Source organism: Nerophis lumbriciformis, linkage group LG13 (assembly GCF_033978685.3).
Source record: "Nerophis lumbriciformis linkage group LG13, RoL_Nlum_v2.1, whole genome shotgun sequence".
Classification (NCBI taxonomy): domain Eukaryota; kingdom Metazoa; phylum Chordata; class Actinopteri; order Syngnathiformes; family Syngnathidae; genus Nerophis; species Nerophis lumbriciformis.
The window spans coordinates 40962546-40981254 of record NC_084560.2 but is presented as its reverse complement, the minus strand read 5'-3'; the positions used below and the strand labels follow the sequence as shown (position 1 = coordinate 40981254).

At 32.8% G+C, this 18709-nt stretch overlaps 1 protein-coding gene across 1 annotated transcript in view; it reads right to left on the bottom strand.

Annotated features, from left to right (window-relative positions):
* The window catches only part of mao (monoamine oxidase), a 101765-nt gene extending 85342 nt beyond the window's left edge, over positions 1 to 16423 (bottom strand). The window contains exons 1-3 of the mRNA XM_072914536.1: positions 16397 to 16423; positions 16221 to 16325; positions 11097 to 11362 (exon numbers count right to left, since the gene is read on the bottom strand). Coding sequence (XP_072770637.1) covers positions 11097 to 11151 — 55 coding nt within the window. The 5' untranslated portion in view covers positions 11152 to 11362; positions 16221 to 16325; positions 16397 to 16423. The remainder of the gene's footprint in view (positions 1 to 11096; positions 11363 to 16220; positions 16326 to 16396) is intronic.
* Between the last annotated feature and the right edge of the window lie 2286 nt (positions 16424 to 18709).

Below are 18709 nucleotides of genomic sequence, written 5' to 3'. Positions count from 1 at the left end.
GCGGGCCATATTGTTAGGACAGAGTCTCTCGATGGCGTCCTACGTCTCCCACTGTTGTGACAAAACCCTAAACTAACCCTTCCTGGTGGAGCGGCGTGAGAGAACGCAACACCGTCTGATTGTTGATGTTTTTCCTGTCCAACCCCGGTAAATAAAAATGGGATTTTATGTGCTCGTCCTGCAGGAAAGCAAACATAATCAATCCAATTGCAGCTAAGTGACAATCAGACCAACCCTGAAAGCATCCGTATTGATCCACTGAGGGCCAATCCCATGTCTCATGTCCTCGCATGAGGGCCATTGGAATAATCCCCAAAGACAAAGCACAATAGCTATTTGCAACATATATCATAAAAGTATTAGTTATTTACAAAAGCCAAAAGCAGTGAAGTTGGCACGTTGTGTAAATGGTAAATAAAAACAGAATACAATGATTTGCAAATCCTTTTCAACCTATATTTGTCAAGACTTGGTCCTGGGTGTTTGCTTTTCCGGGATGCAACGGAAAGTTGGCTCGGGCGAGACGGGAATGTAAGTACATTTTTATTTAAACACTATAACTACAAAAAAAAAGGAAGTAAACAAAAGGCGCGCACAATGGCGGAGAACAAACTATGAAACCAAAAAGACTATAAACATGGAACAAAAACTTACTTTGGCATGGTACATGAAGCAGGATCTAAGAGGATGAAGAGTGTGTAGAGCATAATTGTGGGATGTCGTCAGAACGACAAACTGAAAACAATGAACTTAAATACTATAGACATGATTAACGAAAACAGGTGCGTGACGTGACAGGTGAAAACTAATGGTTGCTATGGTGACAAAACAAAACGTGCACAAAAAGTCCAAAAACAAAACCGAAAATGACTAAAACAAAAACATGATCACACAGACATGACAATATTCAATTGAATAGACTGCAAAGACAAGATACTTAACGTTCAAACTGGTAAACTTTGTTCATTTTTACAAATATTAGCTCATTTGGAATTTGATGCCTGCAACATGTTTCAAAAAAGCTGTCACAAGTGGCAAAAAAGACTGAGAAAGTTGAGGAATGCTCATCAAACACTTATTTGGAGCATCCCACAGGTGAACAGGCTAATTGGGAACAGGTGGGTGCCATGATTGGGTATAAAAGCAGCTTCCATGAAATGCTCAGTCATCCACAAACAAGGATGGGGCGAGGGTCACCACTTTGTCAACAAATGCGTGAGCAAATTGTCCGACAGTTTATTCAAGGAATTTAGGGATTTCACCATCTACGATCCGTAATATCATCAAAACGTTCAGAGAATCTGGAGAAATCACTGCACGTAAACCAACATTGAATGCCCGCGACCTTCGATCCCTCAGGCGGTACTGCACCAAAACCCGACATCAGTGTGTAAAGGATATCACCACATGGGCTCAGGAACACTTCAGAAAACCACTGTCAATAACTACAGTTTGTCGCTACATCTGTAAGTGCAAGTTAAAACTCTACTAAGTTATTAGTTATTAACGATGACTGCCACCCTTTGTTGATATATTGATGATTAGGGGGCGGCATGGCGTAGTGGGTAGAGCAATCGTGCCAGAAACCTAAGGGTTGCAGGTTCGCTCCCCGCCTCTTACCATCCAAAAATCGCTGCCGTTATGTCCTTAGGCGGGACACTTCACCCTTTTCCCCCGGTGCCACTCACACCGGTGAACTGAATGATGAATGATAGGTGGTGGTCGGAGGGGCCGTTGGCGCAAATTGCAGCCACGCTTCCGTCAGTCTACCCCAGGGCAGCTGTGGCTATGAAAGTAGCTTACCACCACCAGGTGTGAATGATGGGTTCTACATGTAAAGCGACTTTGGGTACTTAGAAAAGCGCTATATAAATCCCAGTTATTATTATTAGTGTCACGACTAGGACTATGGCGTGGTTTGTTCTCCCGAGGTGCAAAAGATTTGAACCATACGTGGCGTGAAAGGGAATACATGATTTATTTAAGCACTAAAACTACAAAAAAAAGGATCAAACAAAAGGCGCGCACAGGGGCGGAGGTACAAAACTAGACTATAAACACAGAACTTGCACATTGGCAGAAACTATGAACAATTAAACAAAACACTAACTGTGGCTTAATAAACAAAAACTTACTTGGCATGGAACCGGCATGAAAAAAAGAGTAGCAAGGGTCATAAGGGTGTGGAGAGTGCGCAGAAGCATAAATGCGGGGATGTCACCAGAAAGACAAACTGAAAAACAATGAACTTAAATACTACAGACATGATTAACGAAAACAGGTGCGTGACTCAAAACGTGAAACAGGTGCGTGACGTGACAGGTGAAAACTAATGGTTGCTATGGTGACAAGCAAGAGTGCACAATGAGTCCAAACGTGGAACAGGTGAAACTAATGGGTAATCATGGAAACAAGACAAGGGAGTGAAAAGCCAGAAACTAAAAAGTCCAATAACTAAATAAAACATGACTAAGACAAAAACATGATCACACAGACATGACAGATAGCAATAAAGAGTGGAAAAATCCACAAAGTCAAAGTCCACACAGTGTTATTTCACAGCTCATTAACTTCAGGGCGGGTGTGGGAAAGCGTGGATGGCTGCAGTGTCTACACGCAAACAACGAGTGTGCATGTTTGAATCCTTACTGTACGTCCCTCTTGCCCTGACATTCTTTATCCACTTCCTGTCCACATGCTTAGCTTCCCAGCTTCTGCTCTCTTCCCCTTCCTCCTGCTCGTCTCTCGGAGTGATTATCTGCCGTCACAAGCGTTAAGTGTGGCCCCGTGAAGCAGTAAAGGACAATCACCATCTTGTCGGGGATGCGGTTTGAAGATACGTGCGGCTGCTCAAGGGCAGCGCTGCACCTTAATGTGACAAGGAGGGGGACGTTGTTGAATCAGCTGCTCTCCACAGCATGTTGGGCCTGCTTGACTGGAATTTGAAGTGACACTGACCTAAATCGCTCGGTCTGACGGACCGACGCACCGCGCTGGAGCCAGCAGAAAGTGGGCGGCGGTCGCCAGGAGGAAACAACATGCTTATGTTACGCAGAAGTCCACATAAACATCTTTATTTGACCGCTAATAAATGTCAAAAACAATTACGGTCTAATAGTTTTCTCGCTTTTGCTACACGCCCTAAAATTAAACTTCATACCTCTCTGACCCGCCCCTAGTTAGATGAGCCATTCCCGTGTATAAACCCGCCCACCAGCTTTGTAAAAACAACAACCAAAAAGCAGGCTTCACTACACATCTTAAAATAATGCTATGCTCACTATCAGATAGTCAGCTACAATACGGGAGTTGTCAGTGTGATCATTTTGTTTTTCTACGGTCAATAAGCTAACGCAGCATGATGTTGCTATGTAAAATGTAGGGGTGTAACGGTACACAAAAATTTCGGTTCGGTACGTACCTCGGTTTAGAGGTCACGGTTCGGTTCATTTTTGGTACAGTAAGAAAACAACAAAATATCAATTTTTTGGTTATTTATTTACCAAATGTGTAAACAATGGCTTTATCCTTTTAACATTGGGAACACTATAATAATTCTGCCCACGTTAATCAACATTAAACTGCATCAAGTTGTTGCTCAGATTAAATAAAATGACAAAACTTTTCTTCTACATATAAAAAGTGCAACATTAAACAGTTTCAAGTCAACTCATCATGCTTAATTTATTACAGCATTTGGGAAGCCTGTAGTTGATTTTGATTATGTAAATGTTATATTTTTATCAACATGTGATAGCAGGGACCCTGCCATTCAAAACTAGGCTGCTGCATTACTAATGATTAATGTAACTATAGCTGAAAAAAATAGCACAAAAGCAATAGGAGAGACTATTCATCCCTGAACACCATGGAGTTCATGTAGGCTTAATGATGCACTTACATTATTATATCAACTATCAGAGACAGAAACTCTTCATTTAATATAATGTCCTTTTTTGCTGCTTCAACACAGCTCAATCAACACAGAAAAAGGTAAAGTGAAATGACAGACAGACAGGGCTTTGCTGTCCGTAACACACACACACACACACACACACACACACCGCAAAATGAGCTAACGTTACACTAAAATCTAATTAGCCTTCACCTCAAGCCAATATTCATTGTTTTATATATATATACACAGGTAAAAGCCAGTAAATTAGAATATTTTGAAAAACTTGATTTATTTCAGTAATTGCATTCAAAAGGTGTAACTTGTACATTATATTTATTCATTGCACACAGACTGATGCATTCAAATGTTTATTTCATTTAATTTTGATGATTTGAAGTGGCAACAAATGAAAATCCAAAATTCCGTGTGTCACAAAATTAGAATATTGTGTAAGGCTAATACAAAAAAGGGATTTTTAGAAATGTTGGCCAACTGAAAAGTATGAAAATGAAAAATATGAGCATGTACAATACTCAATACTTGGTTGGAGCTCCTTTTGCCTCAATTACTGCGTTAATGCGGCGTGGCATGGAGTCGATGAGTTTCTGGCACTGCTCAGGTGTTATGAGAGCCCAGGTTGCTCTGATAGTGGCCTTCAACTCTTCTGCGTTTTTGGGTCTGGCATTCTGCATCTTCCTTTTCACAATACCCCACAGATTTTCTATGGGGCTAAGGTCAGGGGAGTTGGCGGGCCAATTTAGAACAGAAATACCATGGTCCGTAAACCAGGCACGGCTAGATTTTGCGCTGTGTGCAGGCGCCAAGTCCTGTTGGAACTTGAAATCTCCATCTCCATAGAGCAGGTCAGCAGCAGGAAGCATGAAGTGCTCTAAAACTTGCTGGTAGACGGCTGCGTTGACCCTGGATCTCAGGAAACAGAGTGGACCGACACCAGCAGATGACATGGCACCCCAAACCATCACCCAACCATGCAAATTTTGCATTTCCTTTGGAAATCGAGGTCCCAGAGTCTGGAGGAAGACAGGAGAGGCACAGGATCCACGTTGCCTGAAGTCTAGTGTAAAGTTTCCACCATCAGTGATGGTTTGGGGTGCCATGTCATCTGCTGGTGTCGGTCCACTCTGTTTCCTGAGATCCAGGGTCAATGCAGCCATCTACCAGCAAGTTTTAGAGCACTTCATGCTTCCTGCTGCTGACCTGCTCTATGGAGATGGAGATTTCAAGTTCCAACAGGACTTGGCGCCTGCACACAGCGCAAAATCTAGCCGTGCCTGGTTTACGGACCATGGTATTTCTGTTCTAAATTGGCCCGCCAACTCCCCTGACCTTAGCCCCATAGAAAATCTGTGGGGTATTGTGAAAAGGAAGATGCAGAATGCCAGACCCAAAAACGCAGAAGAGTTGAAGGCCACTATCAGAGCAACCTGGGCTCTCATAACACCTGAGCAGTGCCAGAAACTCATCGACTCCATGCCACGCCGCATTAACGCAGTAATTGAGGCAAAAGGAGCTCCAACCAAGTATTGAGTATTGTACATGCTCATATTTTTCATTTTCATACTTTTCAGTTGGCCAACATTTCTAAAAATCCCTTTTTTGTATTAGCCTTAAGTAATATTCTAATTTTGTGACACACGGAATTTTGGATTTTCATTTGTTGCCACTTCAAATCATCAAAATTAAATGAAATAAACATTTTGACTGCATCAGTCTGTGTGCAATGAATAAATATAATGTACAAGTTACACCTTTTGAATGCAATTACTGAAATAAATCAAGTTTTTCAAAATATTCTAATTTACTGGCTTTTACCTGTATATATATATGTATATATATATATGTAAATCTAATATTACACATACATTTGTGGTGATGGAACTATTTATTGTACAATAATATTGATAACAATAGTAAACATAATAATAACATATACCGTATTTTTCGGACTATAAGTTGCAGTTTTTTTTCATAGTTTGGCCAGGCTCCAGTGCGACTTATATATGTTTTCTTCCTTCTTTATTATGCATTTTCGGCAGGTGCGACTTATACTCCGAAAAATACGGTAAATAGAATAAATAATAATAATAAAATATGAAATAAAACAAGTATCATTATTATATTAGATGCAAAGATGCATGTAAAGACAAGAAAGTGACAAGATGATTATGAGAGTTATGCAAACAAAGTGTTCAATGGCGAATGAATATATACTTTTTTCATGAATGTCCTCATAATGTTTTTTTTTAATATTGAGTATTTGTCGAAGCAATTATTGATTTATTGTTATTTATTGTTAAATCAATATTTGTAAAATATATATACAAAATAAAATGTGCACCGTTGCCTTTTTTGCATTTTTACACACACAGTTCTACAACCACACTCATGATATTATTAAATGAATATGTTTTTTTTTTAATGAATGCCCTCATAATGGCTTTGTAATATTCTTTGTTTTATTTATATATATATATATATATATATATATATATATATATATATATATATATATATATATATATACACATATATATATATATATATATATATATATATATATATATATATATATATATATATATATATATATATATATATATATATATAAATGAATCTAATATTACACATATGTCTGTGGTGATGGATCTATTTATTGTACAATAATATTGATAACAATAGTAAACATAATAATAATAACATATAAATAGAATAAATAATAATAATAAAATATGAAATAAAACAAGTATCATTATTATATTGGATGCAAAGATGCATGTAAAGACAAGAAAGTGACAAGATAATTATGAGAGTTATGCAAACAAAGTGTTCAATGGCGAATGAATATATACTTTTTTCATGAATGTCCTCATAATGCTTTTTTTTAAATATTGAGTATTTGTTGAACCAATTATTGATTTATTGTTATTTATTGTTAAATCAATATTTGTAAAATATATATACAAAATAAAATGTGCATCGTTGCCTTTTTTGCATGTTTACACACACAGTTCTACAACCACACTCATGATATTACTAAATTAATATGTTTTTTTTAATGAATGCCCTCATAATGGCTTTTTAATATTCATATATATATATATATATATATATATATATAAATGAATCTAATATTACACATACATCTGTGGTGATGGATCTATTTATTGTACAATAATATTGATAACAATAGTAAACATAATAATAACATATAAATAGAATAAATAATAATAATAAAATATGAAATAAAACAAGTATCATTATTATATTAGATGCAAAGATGCATGTAAAGACAAGAAAGTGACAAGATAATTATGAGAGTTATGCAAACAAAGTGTTCAATAGTGAATGAATATATACTTTTTTCATGAATGTCCTCATAAAGCTTTTTTTAATATTGAGTATTTGTTGAACCAATTATTGATTTATTGTTATTTATTGTTAAATATATATACAAAATAAAATGTGCACTGTTGCCTTTTTTGCATTTTTACACACACAGTTCTACAACCACACTCATAATATTATTAAATTATTTTTGGGTTTTTTTTATGAATGCCCTCATAATGGCGTTTTAATAGTCATTGTTATATATATATATATATATATATATATATATATATATATATATATATATATATATGTATGTGTGGGGAAAAAAAATCACAAGACTATTTCATCTCTACAGGCCTGTTTCATGAGGGGGGTACCCTCAATCGTCAGGAGATTCTCAGGAGAATCTCCTGACGATTGAGGGTACCCCCCCTCATGAAACAGGCCTGTAGAGATGAAATAGTCTTGTGATTTTTTTCCCCCACACATACATATATGGCGCTCTACTACGGTATCGAGCACTATTTTTTGGTTAACCTTATTAAGACATATATATATATATATATATATATTGATAAATCTAATATTACACATACATCTGTGGTGATGGATCTATTTATTGTACAATAATATTGATAATAATAGTAAACATAATAATAACATATAAATAGAATAAATAATAATAATACAATATGAAATAAAACAAGTATCATTATTATATTAGATGCAAAGATGCATGTAAAGACAAGAAAGTGACAAGATAATTATGAGAGTTATGCAAACAAAGTGTTCAATGGCGAATGAATATATACTTTTTTCATGAATGTCCTCATAATGTTTTTTTTTAATATTGAGTATTTGTTGAACCAATTATTGATTTATTGTTATTTATTGTTAAATCAATATTTGTAAAATATATATACAAAATAAAATGTGCACCGTTGCCTTTTTTGCATGTTTACACACACAGTTCTACAACCACACTCATGATATTATTAAATTAATATGTTTTTTTTAATGAATGCCCTCATAATGGCTTTTTAATATTCATTGTTATATATATATATATATATATATATATATATATATATATATATATATATATATATATATAATATTACACATACATCTGTGATGATGGAACTATTTATTGTACAATAATATTGATAATAGTAAACATAATAATAACATATAAATAGAATAAATAATAATAATACAATATGAAATAAAACAAGTATCATTATTATATTAGATGCAAAGATGCATGTAAAGACAAGAAAGTGACAAGTTAATTATGAGAGTTATGCAAACAAAGTGTTCAATAGCGAATGAATATATACTTTTTTCATGAATGTCCTCATAATGCTTTTTTTTAATATTGAGTATTTGTTGAACCAATTATTGATTTATTGTTATTTATTGTTAAATCAATATTTGTAAAATATATATACAAAATAAAATGTGCACTGTTGCCTTTTTTGCATTTTTGCACACACAGTTCTACAACCACACTCATAATATTATTAAATTAATATGGTTTTTTTAATGAATGCCCTCATAATGGCTTTGTAATATTCATTGTTTTATATACATGTATATACATATATATATATATATATATATATATATATATAAATCTAATATTACACATACATCTGTGGTGATGGAACTATTTATTGTACAATAATATTGATAACAATAGTAAACATAATAATAATAACATATAAATAGAATAAATAATAATAATAAAATATGAAATAAAACAAGTATCATTATTATATTAGATGCAAAGATGCATGTAAAGACAAGAAAGTGACGAGATAATTATGAGAGTTATGCAAACAAAATGTTCAACAGCAAATGAATATATACTTTTTTTCATGAATGTCCTCATAATGTTTTTTTTTAATATTGAGTATTTGTTGAACCAATTATTGATTTATTGTTATTTATTGTTAAATCAATATTTGTCAAATATACAGGTAAAAGCCAGTAAATTAGAATATTTTGAAAAACTTGATTTATTTCAGTAATTGCATTCAAAAGGTGTAACTTGTACATTATATTTATTCATTGCACACAGACTGATGCATTCAAATGTTTATTTCATTTAATTTTGATGATTTGAAGTGGCAACAAATGAAAATCCAAAATTCCGTGTGTCACAAAATTAGAATATTGTGTAAGGCTAATACAAAAAAGGGATTTTTAGAAATGTTGGCCAACTGAAAAGTATGAAAATGAAAAATATGAGCATGTACAATACTCAATACTTGGTTGGAGCTCCTTTTGCCTCAATTACTGCGTTAATGCGGCGTGGCATGGAGTCGATGAGTTTAAACCAGGCACGGGTAGATTTTGCGCTGTGTGCAGGCGCCAAGTCGGGGTGCCATGTCATCTGCTGGTGTCGGTCCACTCTGTTTCCTGAGATCCAGGGTCAACGCAGCCGTCTACCAGCAAGTTTTAGAGCACTTCATGCTTCCTGCTGCTGACCTGCTCTATGGAGATGGAGATTTCAAGTTCCAACAGGACTTGGCGCCTGCACACAGCGCAAAATCTACCCGTGCCTGGTTTACGGACCATGGTATTTCTGTTCTAAATTGGCCCGCCAACTCCCCTGACCTTAGCCCCATAGAAAATCTGTGGGGTATTGTGAAAAGGAAGATGCAGAATGCCAGACCCAAAAACGCAGAAGAGTTGAAGGCCACTATCAGAGCAACCTGGGCTCTCATAACACCTGAGCAGTGCCAGAAACTCATCGACTCCATGCCACGCCGCATTAACGCAGTAATTGAGGCAAAAGGAGCTCCAACCAAGTATTGAGTATTGTACATGCTCATATTTTTCATTTTCATACTTTTCAGTTGGCCAACATTTCTAAAAATCCCTTTTTTGTATTAGCCTTACACAATATTCTAATTTTGTGACACACGGAATTTTGGATTTTCATTTGTTGCCACTTCAAATCATCAAAATTAAATGAAATAAACATTTGAATGCATCAGTCTGTGTGCAATGAATAAATATAATGTACAAGTTACACCTTTTGAATGCAATTACTGAAATAAATCAAGTTTTTCAAAATATTCTAATTTACTGGCTTTTACCTGTATATACAAAACAAAATGTGCACCGTTGCCTTTTTTGCATTTTTACACACACAGTTCTACAACCACACTCATGATATTATTAAATTAATATGGTTTTTTTTTATGAATGCCCTCATAATGGCTTTTTAATATTCATTGTTATATATATATATATATATATATATATATATATATATATATATATATATATATATATATATATATATATATATAAAATATTACACATACATCTGTGGTGATGGATCTATTTATCGTACAATATTATTGATAATAATAGTAAACATAATAATAACATATAAATAGAATAAATAATAATAATAAACTATGAAATAAAACAAGTATCATTATTATATTCGATGCAAAGATACATGTAAAGACAAGAAAGTGACAAGATGATAATAATGAGAGTTATGCAAACAAAGTGTTTAATAGCGAGAAAAGGGAAACCTCCCCCCCCCCCCCCCCCCCCCCCCACACACACTATCCGCCCACCCCCGCCTCCTCTTATGTAAGCAAAGTGTGCGGCGGATGATTAGCTCTTGCTCAACAGGCGACATTAATTGTGTCGTTGGCGGCGATCGACGCAAATCAAACATGTATTTCTTCGCGTCGATCCGGAGGTACGGCAGTGGTCCGCAGTCGAGAGCGGCGGCAGGAGCAACAGTTGTCAACAATCTACATGCGGTCTATTTATACCAAGTGCGGAACGTTCGCATGATTTGATTGTTTTCACTCACCTGATATCCCTCCGCCGACCACGACCACGTCGAAGGTGTTGCCTGCCGTCGTCATTCTGCCTTCTTCTTCCTCTTATTTCTTCTTCTTCTTCCTCCACGTCGTCCTGCCTGCTGGCTTTGGGGCCGATGGCTGCACGCAGGGGCGCATCTGGATTATAAAGCACGTGTGGGCGGGGAAGGGCAAGACCCCCTCCCTGCCCCCCCCATCCACCAGACTCCTCCCACTCAAGTCATGACGCTGCCTTTTTCTTCTTCTGCTGTTTACACTGTAAAGTAAATACAGGAGAAAATATGTTTAAAAAAAAATAGACTTTGACTTTTATTTAAATTTAAAAATATATATATTATAATTTCATCCAATAATGTTGGAGAAACAGGTGGTTTTCATTTCAATCAAATTGAACCAGGGGTGTCAAACGTACGGGATCAGGTTTTATTTGGCCCGCGCTTTGAGTTTGCTAAGTATAAAAATGAGCTGAAATGTTTAAAGTTAAGGTTAAAGTACCAATGACTATAATACATTATTAGTTAAATTGCTAAATTTATCTCACAAAGGGACTAGTTAGTAACTGCACACATTCTAAATAACACTAACCATAAATAACTAATAAATTATTAGTTAAATTGCTAAATTTATCTCACAAAGGGACTAGTTAGTAACTGCACACATTCTAAATAACACTAACCATAATTAACTAAAACATTATTAGTTAAATTAGTAAATTCGTCCCACAAAGGGACTAGTTAGTAACTGCACACATTTTAAATAACATTAACCATAAATAGCTAATACATTATTAGTTAAATTGCTAAATTTATCTCATAAAGGGACTAGTTAGTAACTGCACACATTCTAAATAGCACTAACCATAAATAACTAATACATTATTATTTAAATTGCTAAATGTATCTCCCAAAGGGACTAGTTAGTAACTGCACACATTCTAAGTAACACTAACCATAAATAACTAATACATTATTAGTTAAATTGCTAAATTTATCTCACAAAGGGAATAGTTTGTAACTGCACAAATTCTAAATAACACTAACCATTAATAACTAATACATTAGTTAAATTGCTAACTTTATCTCACAAAGGGACTAGTTAGTAACTGCACACATTCTAAATAGCACTAACCATAAATAACTAATAAAGTATTAGTTAAATTGCTAAATGTATCTCCCAAAATGATTAGTTAGTAACTGCACACATTCTAAGTAACACTAACCATAAATAACTAATACATTATTAGTTAAATTGCTAAATGTATCTCACAAAGGGACTAGTTAGTAACTGCACACATTCTAAGTAACACTAACCATAAATAGCCAATACATTATTAGTTGAATTGCTAAATTTATCTCACAAAGGGACTAGTTAGTAACTGCACACATTCTAAATAGCACTAACCATAAATAACTAATAAATTATTAGTTAAATTGCTAAATTTATCTCACAAAGGGACTAGTTAGTAACTGCACACATTCTAAGTAACACTAACCATAAATAGCCAATACATTATTAGTTAAATTGCTAAATTTATCTCACAAAGGGACTAGTTAGTAACTGCACACATTCTAAATAACACCAACCATAAATAACTAATACATTATTAGTTAAATTGCTAAATTTATCTTACAAAGGGACTAGTTAGTAACTGCACACATTCTAAATAGCACTAACCATAAATAACTAATAAAGTATTAGTTAAATTGCTAAATGTATCTCCCAAAATGATTAGTTAGTAACTGCACACATTCTAAGTAACACTAACCATAAATAACTAATACATTATTAGTTAAATTGCTAAATTTATCTCACAAAGGGACTAGTTAGTAACTGCACACATTCTAAATAGCACTAACCATAAATAACTAATAAATTATTAGTTAAATTGCTAAATTTATCTCACAAAGGGACTAGTTAGTAACTGCACACATTCTAAATATCACTAACCATAAATAAGTAATACATTATTAGTTAAATTGCTAAATTTATCTCACAAAGGGACTAGTTAGTAACTGCACACATTCTAAATAACACTAACCATAAATAACTAATACATTATTAGTTAAATTGCTAAATTTATCTCGCAAAGGGACTAGTTAGTAACTGCACACATTCTAAGTAAAACTAACCATAAATAAGTAATACATTATTAGTTAAATTGCTAAATGTACCTCCCAAAAGGACTAGTTAGTAACTGCACACATTCTAAGTAACACTAACCATAAATAACTAATACATTATTAGTTAAATTAATACATTTATCTCACAAAGGGAAAAAACTTACTTTGACCAAAAATAGAACAAACACATTCTGAAAATATTACAATAAAAATATAGAAACAAGCGGTAAAGTTTAGATCCATGAAGGAAAGAAGAAAGTGAATGAATGTTCATAACTGAATACATTTAAATATGCATAAAAGTGTGTTTTCTTTTGTATTATTTGTTTTATGAATTAAGTAACGTTTATGACAACCCTTTTCCAAAACACAATTAATTTAAGTTAAAGTACCAATGATTGTCACACACACACTAGGTGTGGTGAAATTAATCTCTGCATTTGACCCATCACCCTTGTTCACCCCCCTGTGAGGGGAGGGGAGCAGTGAGCAGCAGCGGTGGCCACGCCCGGGAATCATTTTTTTGGTGATTTAACCCCCAATTCCAACCCTTGACGCTGAGTGCCAAGCAGGGAGGTAATGGCTCCCGTTTTTATAGTCTTTGTTGCTATTTTTACTGTTTTTTTTAAATACATAAACAAGGTTGTTTTTAGTAGGTTTTTTTAGGACTTTGCCTTTCCTTTCTTTTCAATGGACAATCTTTTATTAGTCATTTTAATTTTTTCACAGGTGAATGAGCAGCACAGTTACAGTATAAATACATATTTATGAATGAATTAGTCATCTTTGTTGTTCTCATGTTCTTAAGCAGGTGCCTAAAATAACTTAAGCTGCATTTAAAGTCGACGGAAAAGTTACAGCCATTAAATATGTGTACGCTTTATCTGATTAATCGTTGAGGTAATCGTGGACTAATCGACTATCAAAATAGTCGTTAGTTGCAGCCCTAATCCACACTCCATTTCAGCGCGCTTTGTGTTTTTTTTTTTTTAAAGTCTTTGTTATGACTCTGTCGGGTTTTGAACTCACAACCTACCAGCTATCAGGGTGGATACTCTAACCACTAGGCCACTGAGCATGAATGAAAGAAACAGCTGTTCTAAATGTGTCCACTAGATGTCGCAATAGCAATCCTTTGTATCTTTGTAGATGATGCTACATATGTACAAAATAAACCACATGATGTTAGTGCACTAGTCGAGGAAAATGATCAAATAACATCCTGTAATTTGATTTTGGTATCATTTTTTTTATCTTGATAGATTGAAAATGAACACCGATGAGTTGACTGAAAGTATAAATAACGACAAATAAAGATAGAATACTATTAATTGCAACATGTAAGTGTAAAAAAAATTGTACATTTTCATACTGTGTTTATTCTATTTTTAAACAAAGAAAACAATCTGAAGTTGTCTTTATTTTTAAGTTATGGTGCCGTGATTTTACCAGACCGGCCCACTTGGGGGTAGATTTTTCTCCATGTGGCCCCTGATCTAAAATTAGTTTGACACCCCTGAATTAAAAGTCGGTCAACACAATATTTTTTTAATTTGTAATTTTTAATGCTGGAGCACAAAAAAAAACTTTATATGAATACATTAAATCCCAAAATAAAAAAATAAATAAAAATATTATACAGGAGGTTTTCATTTCAATTAAAATAACGTTGGGTCAACACAATATTTAAAAATGGTTAATTCATTCGTCATTTTTATGCAGGAGCACACAAATAAAACAACTTTCAAATTAGTTGATTCTATTAAAAAGAATAAATGAAAAATATTTTGTTACAATAACAATATTTTGACTATTATGTAATATTAATTTTTGTCAATTTTGTATTTAATTTTTATTACAATAATATAATTGAATCAATCAAACTATAATGTAAATATCCAATATATTGCTGTTCCTATATGATGAAATCAGCACGATTAAGTCAACCTAATATTAATTTTTATTATTAAATATTTGGGAAAATGTCATGGATTGGAGATACACTGTTCATATTAAACATTTTTGGGGGAAATAATAATAATAGATTTTATTTGTAAAAAAAAAACAAAGCACTTTATATTGAGTAAACAATCTCAAAGTGCTACAGCGTATTAAAATAAATAAATAAATAAACAAATAAAAATAAAAACTAGAACAGCCAAATAGCTATAACTAGTATGCATATATCTAAAAAAAATGTTGTTGTTTTTTTTCCTCAAAAGAAGGGCTTTTAAGCCTTTTTTTAAAAGCATCCACAGTCTGTGGTGCCCTCAGGTGGTCAGGGAGAGCGTTCCACAGACTGGGAGCGGCGGAGCAGAAAGCCCGGTCTCCCATTGTTCGTAGCTTTGTCCTCGGAGGTTGGACATAAAACAAAAGTGGTTGTTGGATCAATGCGTTATTTGGACAAAGTTTAGGTAATTGTTGGTTAAACATAATATTTAATATTTAGATTAAATTAATACAATTACATTAAAGCAGGTTAAAAAAAAACAATATTGATTTTTTCTGTGAAATTTCATTAAAGTTTATATTGCTTTTCCATAATATTTGATATGCATTATTTCAATTTTAAATCACTACTTAATATTATCATAATTATGATTAGCATCATTGTGTAATAATTGGCTACAACTATTAATTTTATTTTATTTTTTTCAAATAGATTAATTTAACTGTAATAAACTTAATTAATCATTTGGATGAAGTGAGAACTTTATCTTAAATTAACTTAATTTACTATTTAGAAAACACTTCCAAGTAAAAAAAGATACAATTGAAATCTCCTTTTTTGTGGCTTTAAGATGTTTTGATACCCTCTTGTGGTTGAGGATGGTATGACATGCCTTGAACTCAAATGTGCAAGTTTTTTTACAATAAAAAAAATGTGCTGTCAAATCAGCAAATTCTCTAAAAATAATTAATGTGTTTTTGTACATAAAATAATGAGCTGTGTCAGCATTCATGCATCTATTAAAAAATGAAGAGACCCCCTACTCGTGCGTTAATGTGACCACCGATGGCGTTAATCCTAATCCTCATTTGATCTCATTTATGGAATGAGCTAGAAAAGGCCTCACGCTTGCACATCCCACAGTCACGCTGCAAAAAAAGCAGGAAGGAAATCAAATATGATACTTGGAGTAAAAACCAAATGATGCAATACTACTCACCACAGTCAGCTGACATCATTGAAGTAGAAATATTGCTTCCAGAACATGAATCATGTCTTATTGGTTATGAAAATGCTGTAATAATCATAAAACATAATGACGTCAGCGTTGGGAGGCTAAAAGGATTAAGAAGTTAGTAGTTTAGGGATTAGCTCGTATATTACGACAACCATATAGTCACTAATGAGTACACAATAAATAGTCCAGCATATCGTATTTGTCATTTTATTTATTTCCAGAGGTCATTATCATAAAATAAAATGTGGTGAGCAGGTAGAAGGCCTATTATGGCTAGATAGCTACATTTATCTCAAAAAGAGACAAGTTAGTAACTGCACAAATTCTAAATAACACTAACCATAAATAACTAATCAATTATTAGTTAAATTGTTAAGTTTATCTCACAAAGGGACTAGTTAGTAACTGCACAAATTTTAAATAACATTAACCATAAATAACTAATACATTATTAGTTAAATTGCAAAATTTATCTCACAAAGGGACTAGTTAGTAACTGCACAAATTCTAAATAACACTAACCATAAATAGCTAATACATTATTAGTTACATTGCAAAATGTATCTCACAAAGGGACTAGTTAGTAACTGCACAAATTCTAAATAACACTAACCATAAATAACTAATACATTATTAGTTAAATTGCTAGATTTATCTCACAAAGGGACTAGTTAGTAACTGCACACATTCTAAATAACACTAACCATAAATAGTTAATACATTATGAGTTAAATTGCAAAATGTATCTCACAAAGGGACTAGTTAGTAACTGCACAAAAACCATAAATAGCTAATACATTATTTATAAATAAAGTTGATTTGATTTGATTTGATATTAGTTAAATTGCTAAATTTATCTCACAAAGGGACTAGTTAGTAACTGCACAAGTTCTAAATAACACTAACCATAAAATAACTAATTCATTATTAGCTACATTTATCTCATAAAGGGACTAGTTAGTAACTGCACACATTCTAAATAACACTAACCATAAATAACTAATAAATTATTAGTTAAATTGCTAAATTTATTTCACAAAGGGACTAGTTAGTAACTGCACACATTCTAAATAACACTAACCATAAATAACTAATACATTATTAGTTAAATTGCTAAATTTATCTCACAAAGGGACTAGTTAGTAACTGCACACATTCTAAATAACCCTAACCATAAATAACTAATACATTATTAGTTAAATTGCTAAATTTATCTCACAAAGGGACTAGTTAGTAACTGCACACATTCTAAATAACACTAACCATAAATAACTAATACATTATTAGTTAAATTACAAAATTTATCTCACAAAGGGACTAGTTAGTAACTGCACAAATTCTAAATAACACTAACCATAAATAACTAATACATTATTAGTTAAATTGCAAAATGTATCTCACAAAGGGACTAGTTAGTAACTGCACAAATTCTAAATAACACTAACCATAAATAACTAATACATTATTAGTTAAATTGCTAAATTTATCTCACAAAGGGACTAGTTAGTAACTGCACGAAAACCATAAATAGCTAATACATTATTTATAAATAAAGTTGATTTGATTTGATTTGATATTAGTTAAATTGCTAAATTTATCTCACAAAGGGACTAGTTAGTAACTGCACACATTCTAAATAACACTAACCATAAAATAACTAATTCATTATTAGCTACATTTATCTCATAAAGGGACTAGTTAGTAACTGCACACATTCTAAATAACACTAACCATAAATAACTAATACATTATTAAATTGCTAAATTTATCTCACAAAGGGACTAGTAAGTAACTGCACAAATTCTAAATAACACTAACCATAAATAACTAATACATTATTAGTTAAATTGCTCAATTTATCTCACAAAGGGACTAGTTAGTAACTGCACAAGTTCTAAATAACACTAACCATAAAATAACTAATTCATTATTAGCTACATTTATCTCATAAAGGGACTAGTTAGTAACTGCACACATTCTAAATAACACTAACCATAAATAACTAATACATTATTAAATTGCTAAATTTATCTCACAAAGGGACTAGTAAGTAACTGCACAAATTCTAAATAACACTAACCATAAATAACTAATACATTATTAGTTAAATTGCTCAATTTATCTCACAAAGGGACTAGTTAGTAACTGCACACATTCTAAATAACACTAACCATAAATAACTAATACATTATTAGTTAAATTGCTAAATTTATTTCACAAAGGGACTAGTTAGTAACTGCACAAGTTCTAAATAACACTAACCATGAATAGCTAATACATTATTAGTTAAATTGC